At 39.0% G+C, this 13381-nt stretch overlaps 1 protein-coding gene across 6 annotated transcripts in view; it reads right to left on the bottom strand.

Moving 5' to 3' along the window:
• NFIA (nuclear factor I A) overlaps window positions 1–13381 on the bottom strand; it is a 338556-nt gene that overhangs the window by 66174 nt on the left and 259001 nt on the right. For 3 of the 6 annotated variants that reach the window (XM_075003030.1, XM_075003029.1, XM_075003031.1), the window contains exon 7: window positions 2379–2507. The exons of the other annotated variants lie outside the window; for them this stretch is intronic. In XM_075003030.1, coding sequence (XP_074859131.1) covers window positions 2379–2507 — 129 coding nt within the window. The remainder of the gene's footprint in view (window positions 1–2378; window positions 2508–13381) is intronic. 6 annotated transcript variants of the gene reach the window in all.

Below are 13381 nucleotides of genomic sequence, written 5' to 3'. Positions count from 1 at the left end.
ATCCTAATTGTTTAGTTAACTCAGGGAGTTATTCTGACTGTGACCTACTTATATACAAATTCTTTCTCATTGATTTTTCTTGGCAGCATGGAAACATTTTACTGCACTGCATTCACCCCAAAAGAAGACCCAAAATATTCATGATTGATTGCCGGCCACAAATACATGATATAAGTGAATTCATGAAGATTTCTCACCATACAAGGTGAATAGGCAGTATACACTAAATTTTAACTTGGCGTTTTGCCACTAAGTTGTGAAACCTCAAATAACTAGTATTCTATAATAATTGTTTGGAGAATATATGAATTCATACAATAAGGTTATTGCTCCTTAAGTGTCATCTTCTTATGCTTGAAAAGCTTCTCTCCTCCCTCTTCTGCTGCTGATTCTAATGTACACTTTGGGGGATTGAGCAAAGGTCACAGTCTGGATTTGCAGATGGTAATAAAGAAATCCACCTCAGAACAGAATAACGGTTGGAGAAGAGGAATAAAGACAGCCAGTGATCAGTGGAAAGAGAGTCCTGGAGAGCAGCCACCTATCCAATGAAGATTCCAGTTTGGAACAAGCCCCTTCTGGTTGATGCTCTTAGAAAGGCTCACAAAGAAAGGCAGATAACAGAGAGTAGGATTTTCTTGAAAATCCACAAAAAATACGTTAGTGAGTGAGCCTCAAGTGGAACAAGAGCTCACTGACTGAAGCTGAAAAAAAAAGGCTTGGTTTTTTTTTTGTTTAATACACGAGGAACTATGAGGTTCTACAGAGTTAGCACACAGTTTTCTTCCAGCATTTAAAAATAAAAATTGCAAAAGAGAATCATTATAATTTAATCTTTCAAATTCTGTGCACTCATATAGACAGTCTCCTCATACGAGTGGCAGATTTCCCCGACTGCACATAACATTTCACTATAGATATGGTAGATAAATTTGAACAAGACTTGCAAAATGACACATTTGTAATTAAACCACATGACATGTAAAATACACTGGGTCTAAGCAAGGATACAAAAAGGTGAATATTTGTCTGGTATATCTTAATATAAATAAAACAGGTATAAGGTAAAATTTAACTAAATACTGCATAAGATTTGTAAACCAACTAGTCAATAGTACAGAACTAAATGGCAGAAAGTCTAAGAGTATTACAAAGTGGGAATTTAAACTCAGCTGATGTGCAGCACACCATGTTGTTAATGTAACTTTCATTTCTTTCGTGATTTCTTATTATCACCAATTATCAAGGTTTAAAAAAAAGGTGTTACTTGTTTGTCTGGTAGCTTAGTCCTCACAGGAAAAAAAATATTTTTGTATGGTTAACAGCCAACAAGTTGACTCCTCTGATTAATCCAGAATGTAAATTTCTAAAAGTGCAGAAGAACCATTAAGCCTGATTCTAAACTCATACCAGTTTTACACTGATGAAATTCTTAAGGCTTCAGCACCATTCCCTTTTACTCCTGCTTACACAGATGTAAGCAATAACAATAAACCTAACAAAGACATCTTATAAAAAAGGAAGATACCAAATGTGGACTTTCTTTTATCAAGATATGAGGTACTTGTGAGTCTTCCACATCTCACTTCAGAATAATAATTACTCTGAATAAAGCAAAACTCTATGGCAAAAAAACCAGTTATAATTATTTCATTTACACTTCTATATTGCCACACAGAAAATTTGCTAAATGATTAATTCATTTTTGGACAGCACTGTGCATGATTGTGCTCTCTTTCTAATGTGAATTGTGTATCACATTAGTTTTTTCTAGGTTACTGTGGATATAACTTTCTAACACATGTGTAAGTACATGGAGACCTGGAGGACATCTGCTTTATTTGAAAAGCCAGTCAGAAAAGAATGTGAAGAAAACCAGCCAAAGTATTGTAGTAACCCATCTATAACTTCAAAGGACTACACCAATGAGGGCAGTTCTCCAGCACACAGATGCCAATAGCTTGAATACAAAATGACATGCAATGAAAGCCCAGGATGTTGAAAGGAGATTAGCACAGTTAGACATTGAATGAGGCATCTCCTCTTAAGCAGCTATATCATATATATTGATATGGACAATAAAAAGAGAGAGAAAGTAACACATTGTTTAACTTTTCTAACGGAACCCCCCCTCCACTTCTCCCTACAAAAAGCTTTGCAAAATTGTTGAATTGTCATCAGAAAATTTTAACAAAGTGACCACAGTGAGCACATTCATTTCTCAACAACTGAAACCTTCAGGCTACTGGCTTTGAAATAGGAAAACCTCTTATCATGTGTGTCACAGGCTGATGGTGACTTTCAGGAGAAAACAATGCTGATTCAGGGACTGGAGGCTAATGTTTAAGATGATTCGGGGCTCTTGGGTAAGGCCTCACCTCTGGGTCCTGTAATGACAGGTCGATGATGCTGGGTGAATGCTGTTCCAAGGGAGGAGGTCTGCGAAGGCGAGGGACTGCTGAAACCAGACTTCTCTGACTTCTTTAATGTGGTTGGCGATGGCATTCCTGGCAAGAATGATTGATAAGTGCAATTTAATAATGCTAGGTCATGGAACGACAGCCTATGCATTGTGAAGGAGGGGGCAGAAGCAGTTAAATAAACTTAAAGGACAAATAAAATTGAATACAACAAGCTGAAAGCTCACTTTTATTTATGATCTTTTGGGGGCAGGAATGACCCTGGTTTGCTCTGCATAATAAGCACTAAAATCCAGCCATAATTTTCTTTAAATCTGAAGTACAGATAAAATGCAGCTTATTTGTTGTTGATATTATTATTCTTGTTGCTATTATGAACGCCTATCTACACTTTTTTCTTTTAAAAACCTGCTATAGTGATGGCACTTGGATTTCACATGATTTTTAAGAGTTAACTGTGATGATCTCTGTTTAATTCATACTATTTTATTAGATTATTGCACATGGATATTTTAAGTGAGATGCAAGGTCAATACACAAGAAGAGGAAGGAGGCTCACTTCAAACTCCAAATTTTCTTATCCTGCCACTGCTAGTGGAGTCGTAGTTCAGACTCAGTTATTTTAAAAGCATTTATTTGTGTGGTTATCCTTTCTTTTGTTCTTTTTAAAAGAATGTCCATGTGTATTAAAGTCACAATTATTTTGTTTCAGAGCAGTTGCTATGAATGCTATGAACTCATGAATATATAGTGGAAGCTTCCTGTGGAAAACAGAACTGTCACTGGGGTGAAAACATTTCTACTGCTGTTTGGACTTGGTGCAATGTTAATATGACCATTTGGATTTATTCTTCCATGTGAGCCATTTTTGTTAATATATCAGCCCTATGGATCATTCAGCTCTGATGCACTCTCAAAAATATTATAAAATTGATGTTCTGCAATAGATTCACTAAAATCTGGGATGTTTAGTATGCTGCCTGTATTAGATACATGTGTAGTGTTGTATGTACACACACACACACACTCATGCACACACCTACACACATAGTGAGTGTCTGTGTGTGTGGGGGGGTCAATATCTGTATTACTGCAGACAAACATGCACGCAGGTTCAGAGGGTCTATACCGTATTTATAGGTTATTTACGGTATATCTATTTATGGATATGCAGAAAAAATAAGGTCAACTTCTTTGGGCTGCTGTTGAAATAGCACAAAACAAAAATGATTATTCTTAATAATGGTAGCTTTATAGCCCCCGAGACATTAACTTAAAACACAAAGCAGTGTGCTTGTGCATTGTATGTTGCAGGACTAGAGTTTTAATGGTTCCAATTAAGTTTTCCAGCTCTCTAAAGTGGGGGAGTAGAAAAAATTCCATCTTGTAGCAACTAACATTTGTCCAGAAAGTGTTTTGTATTATTTTTTTCCCCTGGTGATGGCTGTTTCTTCACAACAGGAATAAGTTAATAATTTAATTATTTTTTTAAGATAAAAGTTTAGAATTGATGGACTATGGCATAATGCAACAGAATAGGATCAATTATTTTCTCATGATTTTCTCCAGTCATCATACGGCCTTTTCGATGGGGCAGGGGCGCGTGAAAGTGGGTTAAATTGTGATGTAAGTGAATGAAATATTAACCACCTTTCGAATGGAATCTCTCCCAAAGTATCCTGCTAATCTACTGGCCAAATGGCAAGGGAAAAAATGCACATTGTGATGTCACAAAAAGAATAGCGCTTAATGAGGAGATAGTAAAAATTTTATCAGACACCATCAGGGCATGGATGGAAGGGAGTTTTCAATCACTTATAACTTTAAGTGTGTCCATCCACAGCAAGCAAAGATACAATAAAATGATATTAAATACAATGGTCAAGTCACAGTCCAAGTGACAAGTTCAAATATTTGTGTTGTTTCCCTGCAGGTGTCCATCCCTGTGCATCACATGTACACCAGTATAAATGTGTGCACACTCAGCATACTACAGGTCAGACTGTCCTTGAGCTTGCACAAACATGCTACGGGGAGAAGGGTTTATACTGAGTCATCCTCTACTGTTGTGGCAAAGGGCAATTGCAATATTATGCTAATGAAAGCACAGGAATTGCTCATTTGGGACAACTGTGAAATCCAATCTGGCATTCCCCAAAGGGGACAGGACCATGATATTCCCTCTGCACTTGTCCACTGAGCTGTGGATGCACAGGGGGAGAAGGCTGCACTGTTTTAGGGCAGGATGCAGATCACACATTTCCCATGCATGCTGGGGAGCTAAAGGGAGGTACTGAATACAGGGAAAAGACTGAAATTTCTTCCTTAATCTGTAGTGCAACACACTGCGGTGCAATTCAAAAAGGCCACGTGTACACTACTGCAGTCTTTCGAAAGATGATCTTTCAAAAGATCTCTTCTGGAAGATCTTCTTTAGAAAAGTGCATCCACTCACAAAAAAGCAGATTGAAAGATCAATCCACTCTTTCGATAGAGTGCGTCCACACAGACCCCCACTCTTTTGAAAGAACAGGCCAGGGATTGAAAAATCCGGCACCATGAGGACTGCTCTTTTGAGAAAAGGGCCCATAGAATGTCTACGCATGACTTTTTTTCAAAAGAAGCTTTTGAAAAGAGGCGCTCTTCCTGATCCGGGAGCATACGATGGTTTCTGGAAGAAGATCCATATTCTTTCAATTTTGGATCAAATGAGTGCATTTTGTGTGTAGATGCTCAGCGTGTTCTTTCGAAAAAGGGATGGATTTTCCCAAAGAACTTGCTAGTGTAGACGCAGCCCAACAGAGGAAACAAGCCCTATTCATGCTCAGAAATTTTCAGAGTAAGATAAGTTTCATTATTAAGTGCTTATGTCCACATTAAGAGCACATCCTGTGTCCACATCTGGGCATACAAGGCCCCAGATGCAGTGGCACGTCTACGGTTCCTCTGTGTAGTGAGGGCAAGGAAGCACAGAGGCCATCAGTGGCAGATCTCTGCACTGAAATTCAGAGGAGGGGAATGAGCGTTTTAGGGTTGTAGCAAAAGCATGCTCAGTGGGACTGCACAGAGAGCAGTTCTAATGGACCATAAACTATGTCCAGGTAGCAGCAGTGTTCCTATATCTCCCACTTTTCACCATAGCGTCTAGTGTGGTGAAACTACAAGGAAGAGCCCATAAACCTTCTTCTGCTCTAGTGATATGTAACAGCTTAACTGATTTAGGACAACTTTTTATTTAAAACATAATTCTCTTCTGGGCTCAGAACATACATGTACCAATCCAATGCAAATTCACATGTCTGACTTATAAACACCTAAAGCTGAGGATTTGTAATGAAAAGGTCAAAAGATCTTGAAGTATGGAGTAGTGCCACTATCATATGGGAAAAGTTTGTATAAGCTTAAGACAGCCGTAATGCACAGAGATTTTTTACTATAAACTTAGTTATGAAATAACCAATGAGTGGAAAAATAATTAATTGTTTCCTATTATCATCCTCATAATCATTTTAACCTACCACGGTTAAAAGGTTTGGTTTGTGAAACAACAGACGTTGTTGAATTTTTGATCTTGTTTATTTTTGATGTTAAATTATTAATTATAAGGGACTGTATCCATCAGATTTCAAGGGAAGAAACAGCTGTTTCACAGTTCATCAGACTATGCAAACAAGATTTTGGTTAATTTAAACTTGACGATGAATAAAGCAGGGGATGAGCTACCAGCTCAGTTCTGAGCATCTTTTGTCCTTTAAGATAGAAGGGGTGTGGCAGAGAGTTAGAAAATGCAAAGCAATTAGCATCATTCACCTTTTGTGGTGCACTTGCATGGTGCCCTAGCAGCAAAATTCAAACATTCTATGAATGGGTTAATAAAAGAAGGAATACAGTCTGCATGCAAGAAAAAGGTTTCCAAGAACAAGCCAAAATATGTCCCATTCTTCTAAATTTATCACAGCCATGTGACATCATCCCCAAGACTGCCAGAAATTACTTTTTTATTTTTCAATTTAAAAAAAACCCTGTCTCACTTAGCACCATATGTTTGGTTGACGTGCCTGATATATCCTGCATATTCTTTAGTCCACTTGTTTCATAGATTCATATTTTATTCTATCACTAAGTCATTATTTTTCGGTGCTGGCCAATTCTATTGTAGCTTCTTTCAGGAAAGCAAAAACACGTGGGTCTGAAGCTCATTCATGAAGAAAAAAATGGCTCAGCTACTGAAATTCTGACTCAGTCCCACTAATTTCAACTGGTGATGCGGATTCTCCACACCTCTAAAAATCAGGCTGCTTATTTAATAGTACTTCCTTACCTCACAGGGATGTTGTGAAGATAAACAGATTAAAGGCTGAGGTGTTCAGGTACTATGATAACAGATGTCATCTTTCAACCTCAGAGAGATGAATAAATATGATTTAGATGTCCAAATTTTGGCACCCATGCCTGAGAATCATGGCCTGTTTTAAAATTCTTCCACTCTGTTCCTGACTGCATAGTAGTTTCAACATGTTAAGGTGTAGATTTCAGCAGGAGGGACAGCCCTGAATAAGGGTTGGTGGATAAGCTGTACCTTACCAGAGGGTACTGGGATGTGAAATGACGATTTATTCCTCTTTTCCATATTCCCCAGGGCAGCAGCAAATTATAATGTTTCCTAAACCAAGTGAGTTGTGCCTTTTAGCCAGTGAATACAGACGGGAGCCATGGCACCACCCATTCTCTGTCTCTTTCTAGCTCCATGCTCTGAGGAAGAAGCAAGCAAGCGCTGCCTGAGCTCAGGTCTGTCTAGCTCACATGGGGTCCAAGGGTGGTTCTTACTCCTCCCATGTAGCCATGAATCCCAAACCACTGAAGAGCCCTTCATTTCTTGTTAGCAGTCATGGATTTCATAAAGACTGGGCCAGATTCTCCCTGAAAGTGAGTGTAACTGTAGAGAAACAGGCTTGCAGCACTTTTGCCTTTTTTCACAATTTTAACTGCAGTGTAAAAGGAAAAGGTAACTGCCAAACAAAAAAGGATAATCAAAGGGTTTTGTAGCATAAAACACAGGTGGAAATCTAACCTTAGACCAGGGGTAGGGAACTACGGCCCATGGGCCACATGTAGTTCAACTGGATTAGCCACTGTTTGCCGGAGCATCCACAGGCACAGAGCCCAGCAGCTCCCACTGGCCCTAGTTTGCTGTTCCCAGCCAATGGGAGCATTGCAGGCTGAGGTACTACTTCCCATCACTCTCTGGCTGAGAACACCAAACCAAGTTACTGGAAGCTCTAGAGCTTCAGGTCTGCATACTGTGAGGTAAACCAACTATATGGCAGTCTGTCAGTGTCCAATCCTGATGAACCATGTGCAGCCGGTGTGCTGGAGGTTCTCTGCTTCTTCTGTAACTCACTATATTTTAACTCTTGTGATTATATATTAAAAAGCCAAACATATGGGGCCTCAGCCTGCTCCCATTTGTGAAAGGTTTTGTTACTGCCTTCAATGGGAGCAAGAGCAGGCCCATAATGGTGCTAAATGGAACAAGATGTGGTTTTTTGAAAGCAAGCATTAATTCTTCATTGGTTTTTTCAGTTAAAAAGGAGCTTAAGAATAGAAAGTTCAGACAATAGAAATCTTGAAGCTGCCTGTAACGATATTTTCTCCAAAGAATTTGGTCACATTTTCAAGGTTAAGGCATTCTGAATTTTCATTAATTTTGCAATTTCAAAACACAAAGCTCTATTTTGTTCATTCCAGATCATGCATCACACCCTTCTGCTCAGTGCACAAATGCAAGCATAAATGGGATCCTTGTCCTTCAGTGCTTCTGGTTACTGGAGCCATTGAACTGATGATGAAGTCTCGCAGTAAGACCTTCCAAAACTCTGCACTTCGCAAACCTCCAACCCAAATTTAATCCACGAGTGCACAGGAATATTTCACGTTCACCATCTACTGAGGATAACTGGAGCATTGTGATATTTTAAATTCCCATACCTCGTGATACTTGCCAGTACAAGTGCAAAAAGGCTTCCTAAAGTACATCCAAAGAGTCTTAAAGTTTCCATGTAACAGACTGATGGTTATTAAATTAAATAAAGAAGGATGTATAAGAATTCGGTCAATAAAAACCATTCTCAGAGTACACAGATATTCAGTAGCCTACTGTCCACACACTCCATGGATCATTCTCCTCTCACTCACATTGGTATAAATTAGGATTAACAGGAGGGAAGTAATGGAGTTACATTAGTGTAACAGGAAACTGACACCCTCTCTCCACCTAGGGAGTTATATATAGTGTAACATCCATCCACTTTAGTGTCGTCCTTAGCCAGTTCACACTCCTGATAAAACACCAACATAATATATAATCTACACCATAACACACAACTCAATATCACGTTAGTCATATTTGTGTTAACTCACTTTCATCTGAAAATAAGGTATTACCCATGTAGATAGCTACCAAAACGCTCCCAGAAGCTGCCTGACTTGTGGAATCTTGATGGGAATTTCATACTAAAGATAAGTGTGCAGTAGAGCCTTGAGCTTTAATAACTCCTTCAGATTCTATAAAGAGGAATCTGTGAGGCTTAAATGTTAATGGGATGTGGACAAAACAAAACATTTATTTCAGAAAAGAACAGTGATGTACAAAGTTAAGTTGGCTGTTGAATGAAGGCCTGTTAGCATCTGATATGTTGGAGGAATTATTCAAGGACTGTTCATTCTACCATGAAAATGACTCCAGCAATGCCAATGAGATCAATCAGAATTCTACAAAAGTGTGCTCATGTAAAATTGGTACAGGGAAGCTTCAACTTGTCCTCTTGAATTTCCTGTAATTTTGATGATAATGGCAATGTCAGTCAGTATATTTGTTACGCTTAGTGCTAAACAAATAATATCAGTCATCAGCTAACACTGGATCACATTTAGTGACACAGGTCAGTTTACGACAGATGTAACTCCAGTATGCACACAACACAAGATAATTGGGAGTTGTTTTTTCCCCAACAAGTGTATTTTAATTTGGTTTAATTTACTTTAATTAACACAAAAATAGTTTGAATTTCTACTTGTGTGTTTGGGATGCACCCACAATCACTGCTCAGCTCATATCAATGAGTGTCTTATATCATAAAACAAACTTCAGTTAAATGAACAATGATAAATAAAACAAATAAAAATAAAGGTCCCCATTTTGCCATCTATTAATTTAGTCTACTCTATATAAAAATGAGTTAATACATTATATCAGTTTCCTCAGAGGACTCAATCTATCTATCTATGAACCCATCAGCATGGCACCAGAGTTGCTCCCAAATACTTAAGACAACAAAACAAAACAAAACAAAAACTAACCGTTCAAAAATGTAACAACTTAAATATTCCAGATATGCCAGTAAAAATATGTAACAGTGATTGTTTCAAAGAACCGCTAAAAAGAGATTGATGAAAAATAAGAGCTAGGATTTTCAAAAGAGCCTAAGGGTTTTAAATGGGCAACTCACAGTGAAATTCAATGGGATTTAGACACCAAACTCCTTTAGGTCCCTTTGAAAATCTTAACTAAATCAAGTCCAAATTCTTGTCCTACTGAAGATTATGAGGGTCAAATTTTCTGTTACTCTGAAATGATGCCATGCATTTTACAACAGAGCGGCAGGAAGTCATACTGGCAGAAAAGTTGGCCCTGACAGTTATGCAATCTGCAAGAGGAGTTTTACCATCAGTTTTAAAGTAGACAAGTACCTACTGAAATCAATGAGGGGCTTTGTCTAAAAATCTGGGGTACAACATGGCTTGCAGAAAGGAGAACAGGAACCTAATTGTGTCTACCGAAAGCTGTTGTGGACGTTCCGGGGGGCCCTCTGTCAACAGGGCTTCCAGGACACCGGATAGCCTTGTCTGCCGTGCTTCTGGTTGGCCATTCTGTCACGAGAGCGGCCAGGCAGTCCGGCCGCTCTCTGTCTACAGAGCAGATCACTCTTGTGATCTGCTTGGCAATTTGGCCAGATCTGTTGACAGAAGTTTTGTCAGAAGATAATTTATGTTGACAAATTGCTGTAATCTAGACATAGCTGAAATGATACAAATGGGTTTTAACAATGAAAGACAATATGGAACAAAAAATCTGAGTCTACTTTCTTAAACACCATTTGCTCCACATTTGTTGACCTTAATAGATCAAAACCATCTGAAGTCACCTATTACAATGATGACTACTAACTTCACAAACTATGATATGGAGAAGGGTAAAATATGCAGATTATTTAGACCTGTGACCTTAGCTATTGCGTGGTAATGTTTTAAATTGACTTTTATGATGACAGGAATAAGTTCAATGTTAACATGGCTTCTGAAGACCCCCTTTCTATATATAACCATTTAACATACCATTCAATTAATAAAAAGTCTGTACTTACATTGGCTCAAAGGTAAATCGTTGCTATTTTAACAGTCAGATAGACTGGCAGGTCACCTGATTTCTGCACAATTCAGGGGTGAAGAGTTTATTCACTCTTCCAAAGAAAGAAATTAAAGCAATATGGGCATGTGCAGTATATCAAATTGTGAAAATGGATTTACAGTCATACAGGTCATGAACGCACTCCAGAAACTATTATGTACTGGTGCTCAGTAATACTTGCAAAGTTGGAAACAGGTCACACCTTAATAGTTTATATTAAGTCATAGGATGGCAACAGACATCTTCAGCTACATAATAAAGATGGAGTTTGTTGATGACAGCTGGTGTGTTCTTTTATTTGAGAAACTAAGTTCCAAACTACACCTGGTGCTCTTGTGTTGGGAAGGACAATTTCATCATGATGCTGCCGTCGCAGACAGTGCTACAAGAAGATCTGGCCACTTATAAAGAGGAAAATCAAGGAAACTTCCTTTAAAAGTCCCCAGTTCTCTGATGCAGAAGAGTCTGGGAGGGGAAATCAAACAAATTCTTCCATGTTGCACAAACCCTCCAAAACTCTGGAGGAGAAAGGAGCTCCCCGGAAGGATAGGAAAGTTTCCATGTAGCGGTGACAGGACTGACTTACTTGACTTAAAACCCTTGTACTCCAAGTGGAGTACAGGTCACCTACAAGTCTCCTCCACTTCACTCTGTCTTGAGACACAAGTGCAGCAGGTTTAATAAAAGAGAAGCTGCACACTGTAAGGACAAGAGAATGCAACGATACCCAAGGTTTATGGCAGTGGAATGGATCCTGAAAGAAGAGTGATTTTCAGTAGTGAATGCTGTTGAGTACCACTGAAGAGAATGATTTATGTGAAAGAAATTCCCACAATAGCAGCATAAACAGATCACAGCAAAGAGAACGCAGAGCATTTATGATTAATATTTTGAATTTAGCAGATGACAGCAGCATACTCTGATCATGATAGGTGTTTTCTCTTTCATCCTATGATGAAGACTGCTCAAAGACTGTAGGAATAAAATTGTATAGCGTGGTTGTGTGTTAGCTAACCTGCTGTATTTTTTCTTTGAAACCACTGTGATTCCCAGGAGATTCCAATTTATAAAGGAAATTAATAAGTGATGGGGTGGGGAGAAATAGTTTTTAAAATTTGTTGCAATCTTAGAGCTACTAAGTGAAGTACTAGTCCTGCTGAAGACAGCGGGGCTATGTCTAGAGAGTTTTGTGGCATCTATACACTAAGGCTATGTCTACACTAGCCCAAAACCTCAAAATAGCCATGCAAATGGCCATTTCGAAGTTTACTAATGAAGTGCTGAAATACAAATTCAGTACCATATTAGAATGCCGGCAGCCGTGGCACTTCAAAATTGATGCGGCTCGCCGCTGCGCAGCTCGTCCAGATGGGGCTCCTTTTCGAAAGGACCCCAGCAACTTTAAAATCCCCTTATTCCTATCTGCTGTTAGGAATAAGGGGATTTCCAAGTTGCCAGGGTCCTTTCGAAACAGAGCCCCGTCTGGATGAGTGGTGCGGCGGTGAGCCACGTCAATTTTGAAGTGCCACGGCTGCTGGCATTCTAATGAGGCACTGAATATATATTTCAGCACTTCATTAGTAAACTTCGAAATGGCCATTTGCATGGCCATTTTGAAGTTTTGGGCTAGCGTAGACACGGCCAAAATGTATTTTGTTACCAGACACTGTTGTCAAAAAAGCTGTGTGGACACTCCCAGGGGCCCTTTTGTCAACACAGCAGATCAAACGATCGATCTGCTTTTATGTCTATACGCAATTTGATTACAGAAGGTTGTCGAAACATCTCTTCTGACAGTAATTTCTGTAGACAGATGCTTCTAGTGTAGACGTAGCCCTGGGAGTTTTGCCAATGGTGTCAGTTGCAACAAGATTTCATACGCCCCCTCTATGACTTGATGAGCTCTAGTCTATGTAGCAAGACAATATAAGAAATGCTTATTACACTGTCTCAGCCTGGTCTCACGCACCAATCCACAGCAGCAACAGCAGTTTCTCTGGAAAGTGCTACAAGGGAATTATAACGGTGGAATGCCACCACATGCACCACGTAACACCTAACATTTAAAGTAAACTGTCAAAGAGGTGGGACAGAGAGAGGGATGACTCAGTGGTTAGAGTATTTATTGGCCTTATAAACCCAGGATTGTGAGTTCAATCCTTAAGGGGGCCTTCCAAGGTTTGAAGGCAAGCTATATTTAAAAAAAAATCTGTCAGGGCTGATGATAGATCCTGCTGTGAGTGCAGGAGACTGGACTCAATGACCTCTTGCTGTCCCTTCCAATTCTATGAGATATGTATCTGCTCTCAAGAGGTAAGTTAAGAGTCACTAGAATTTTGCTCCGTGAAATTTTGGCCTGTAGCTGTTACATCATTTGAGAATCTGTTTAAATGTCACATGAAATGGGATGTAATCTTTTTTTTTTTCCTTGTCCAGGTATTGCCAACAACTTGCTTTCTTCCATTCTCCTGACATGAATAAATGCCACTAGCAC

Source organism: Carettochelys insculpta, chromosome 9 (genome assembly GCF_033958435.1).
Source record: "Carettochelys insculpta isolate YL-2023 chromosome 9, ASM3395843v1, whole genome shotgun sequence".
Taxonomy (NCBI): Eukaryota; Metazoa; Chordata; order Testudines; family Carettochelyidae; genus Carettochelys; species Carettochelys insculpta.
The sequence above is the reverse complement of the archived record's forward strand: the minus strand, read 5'-3'. Positions and strand labels throughout refer to the sequence as shown.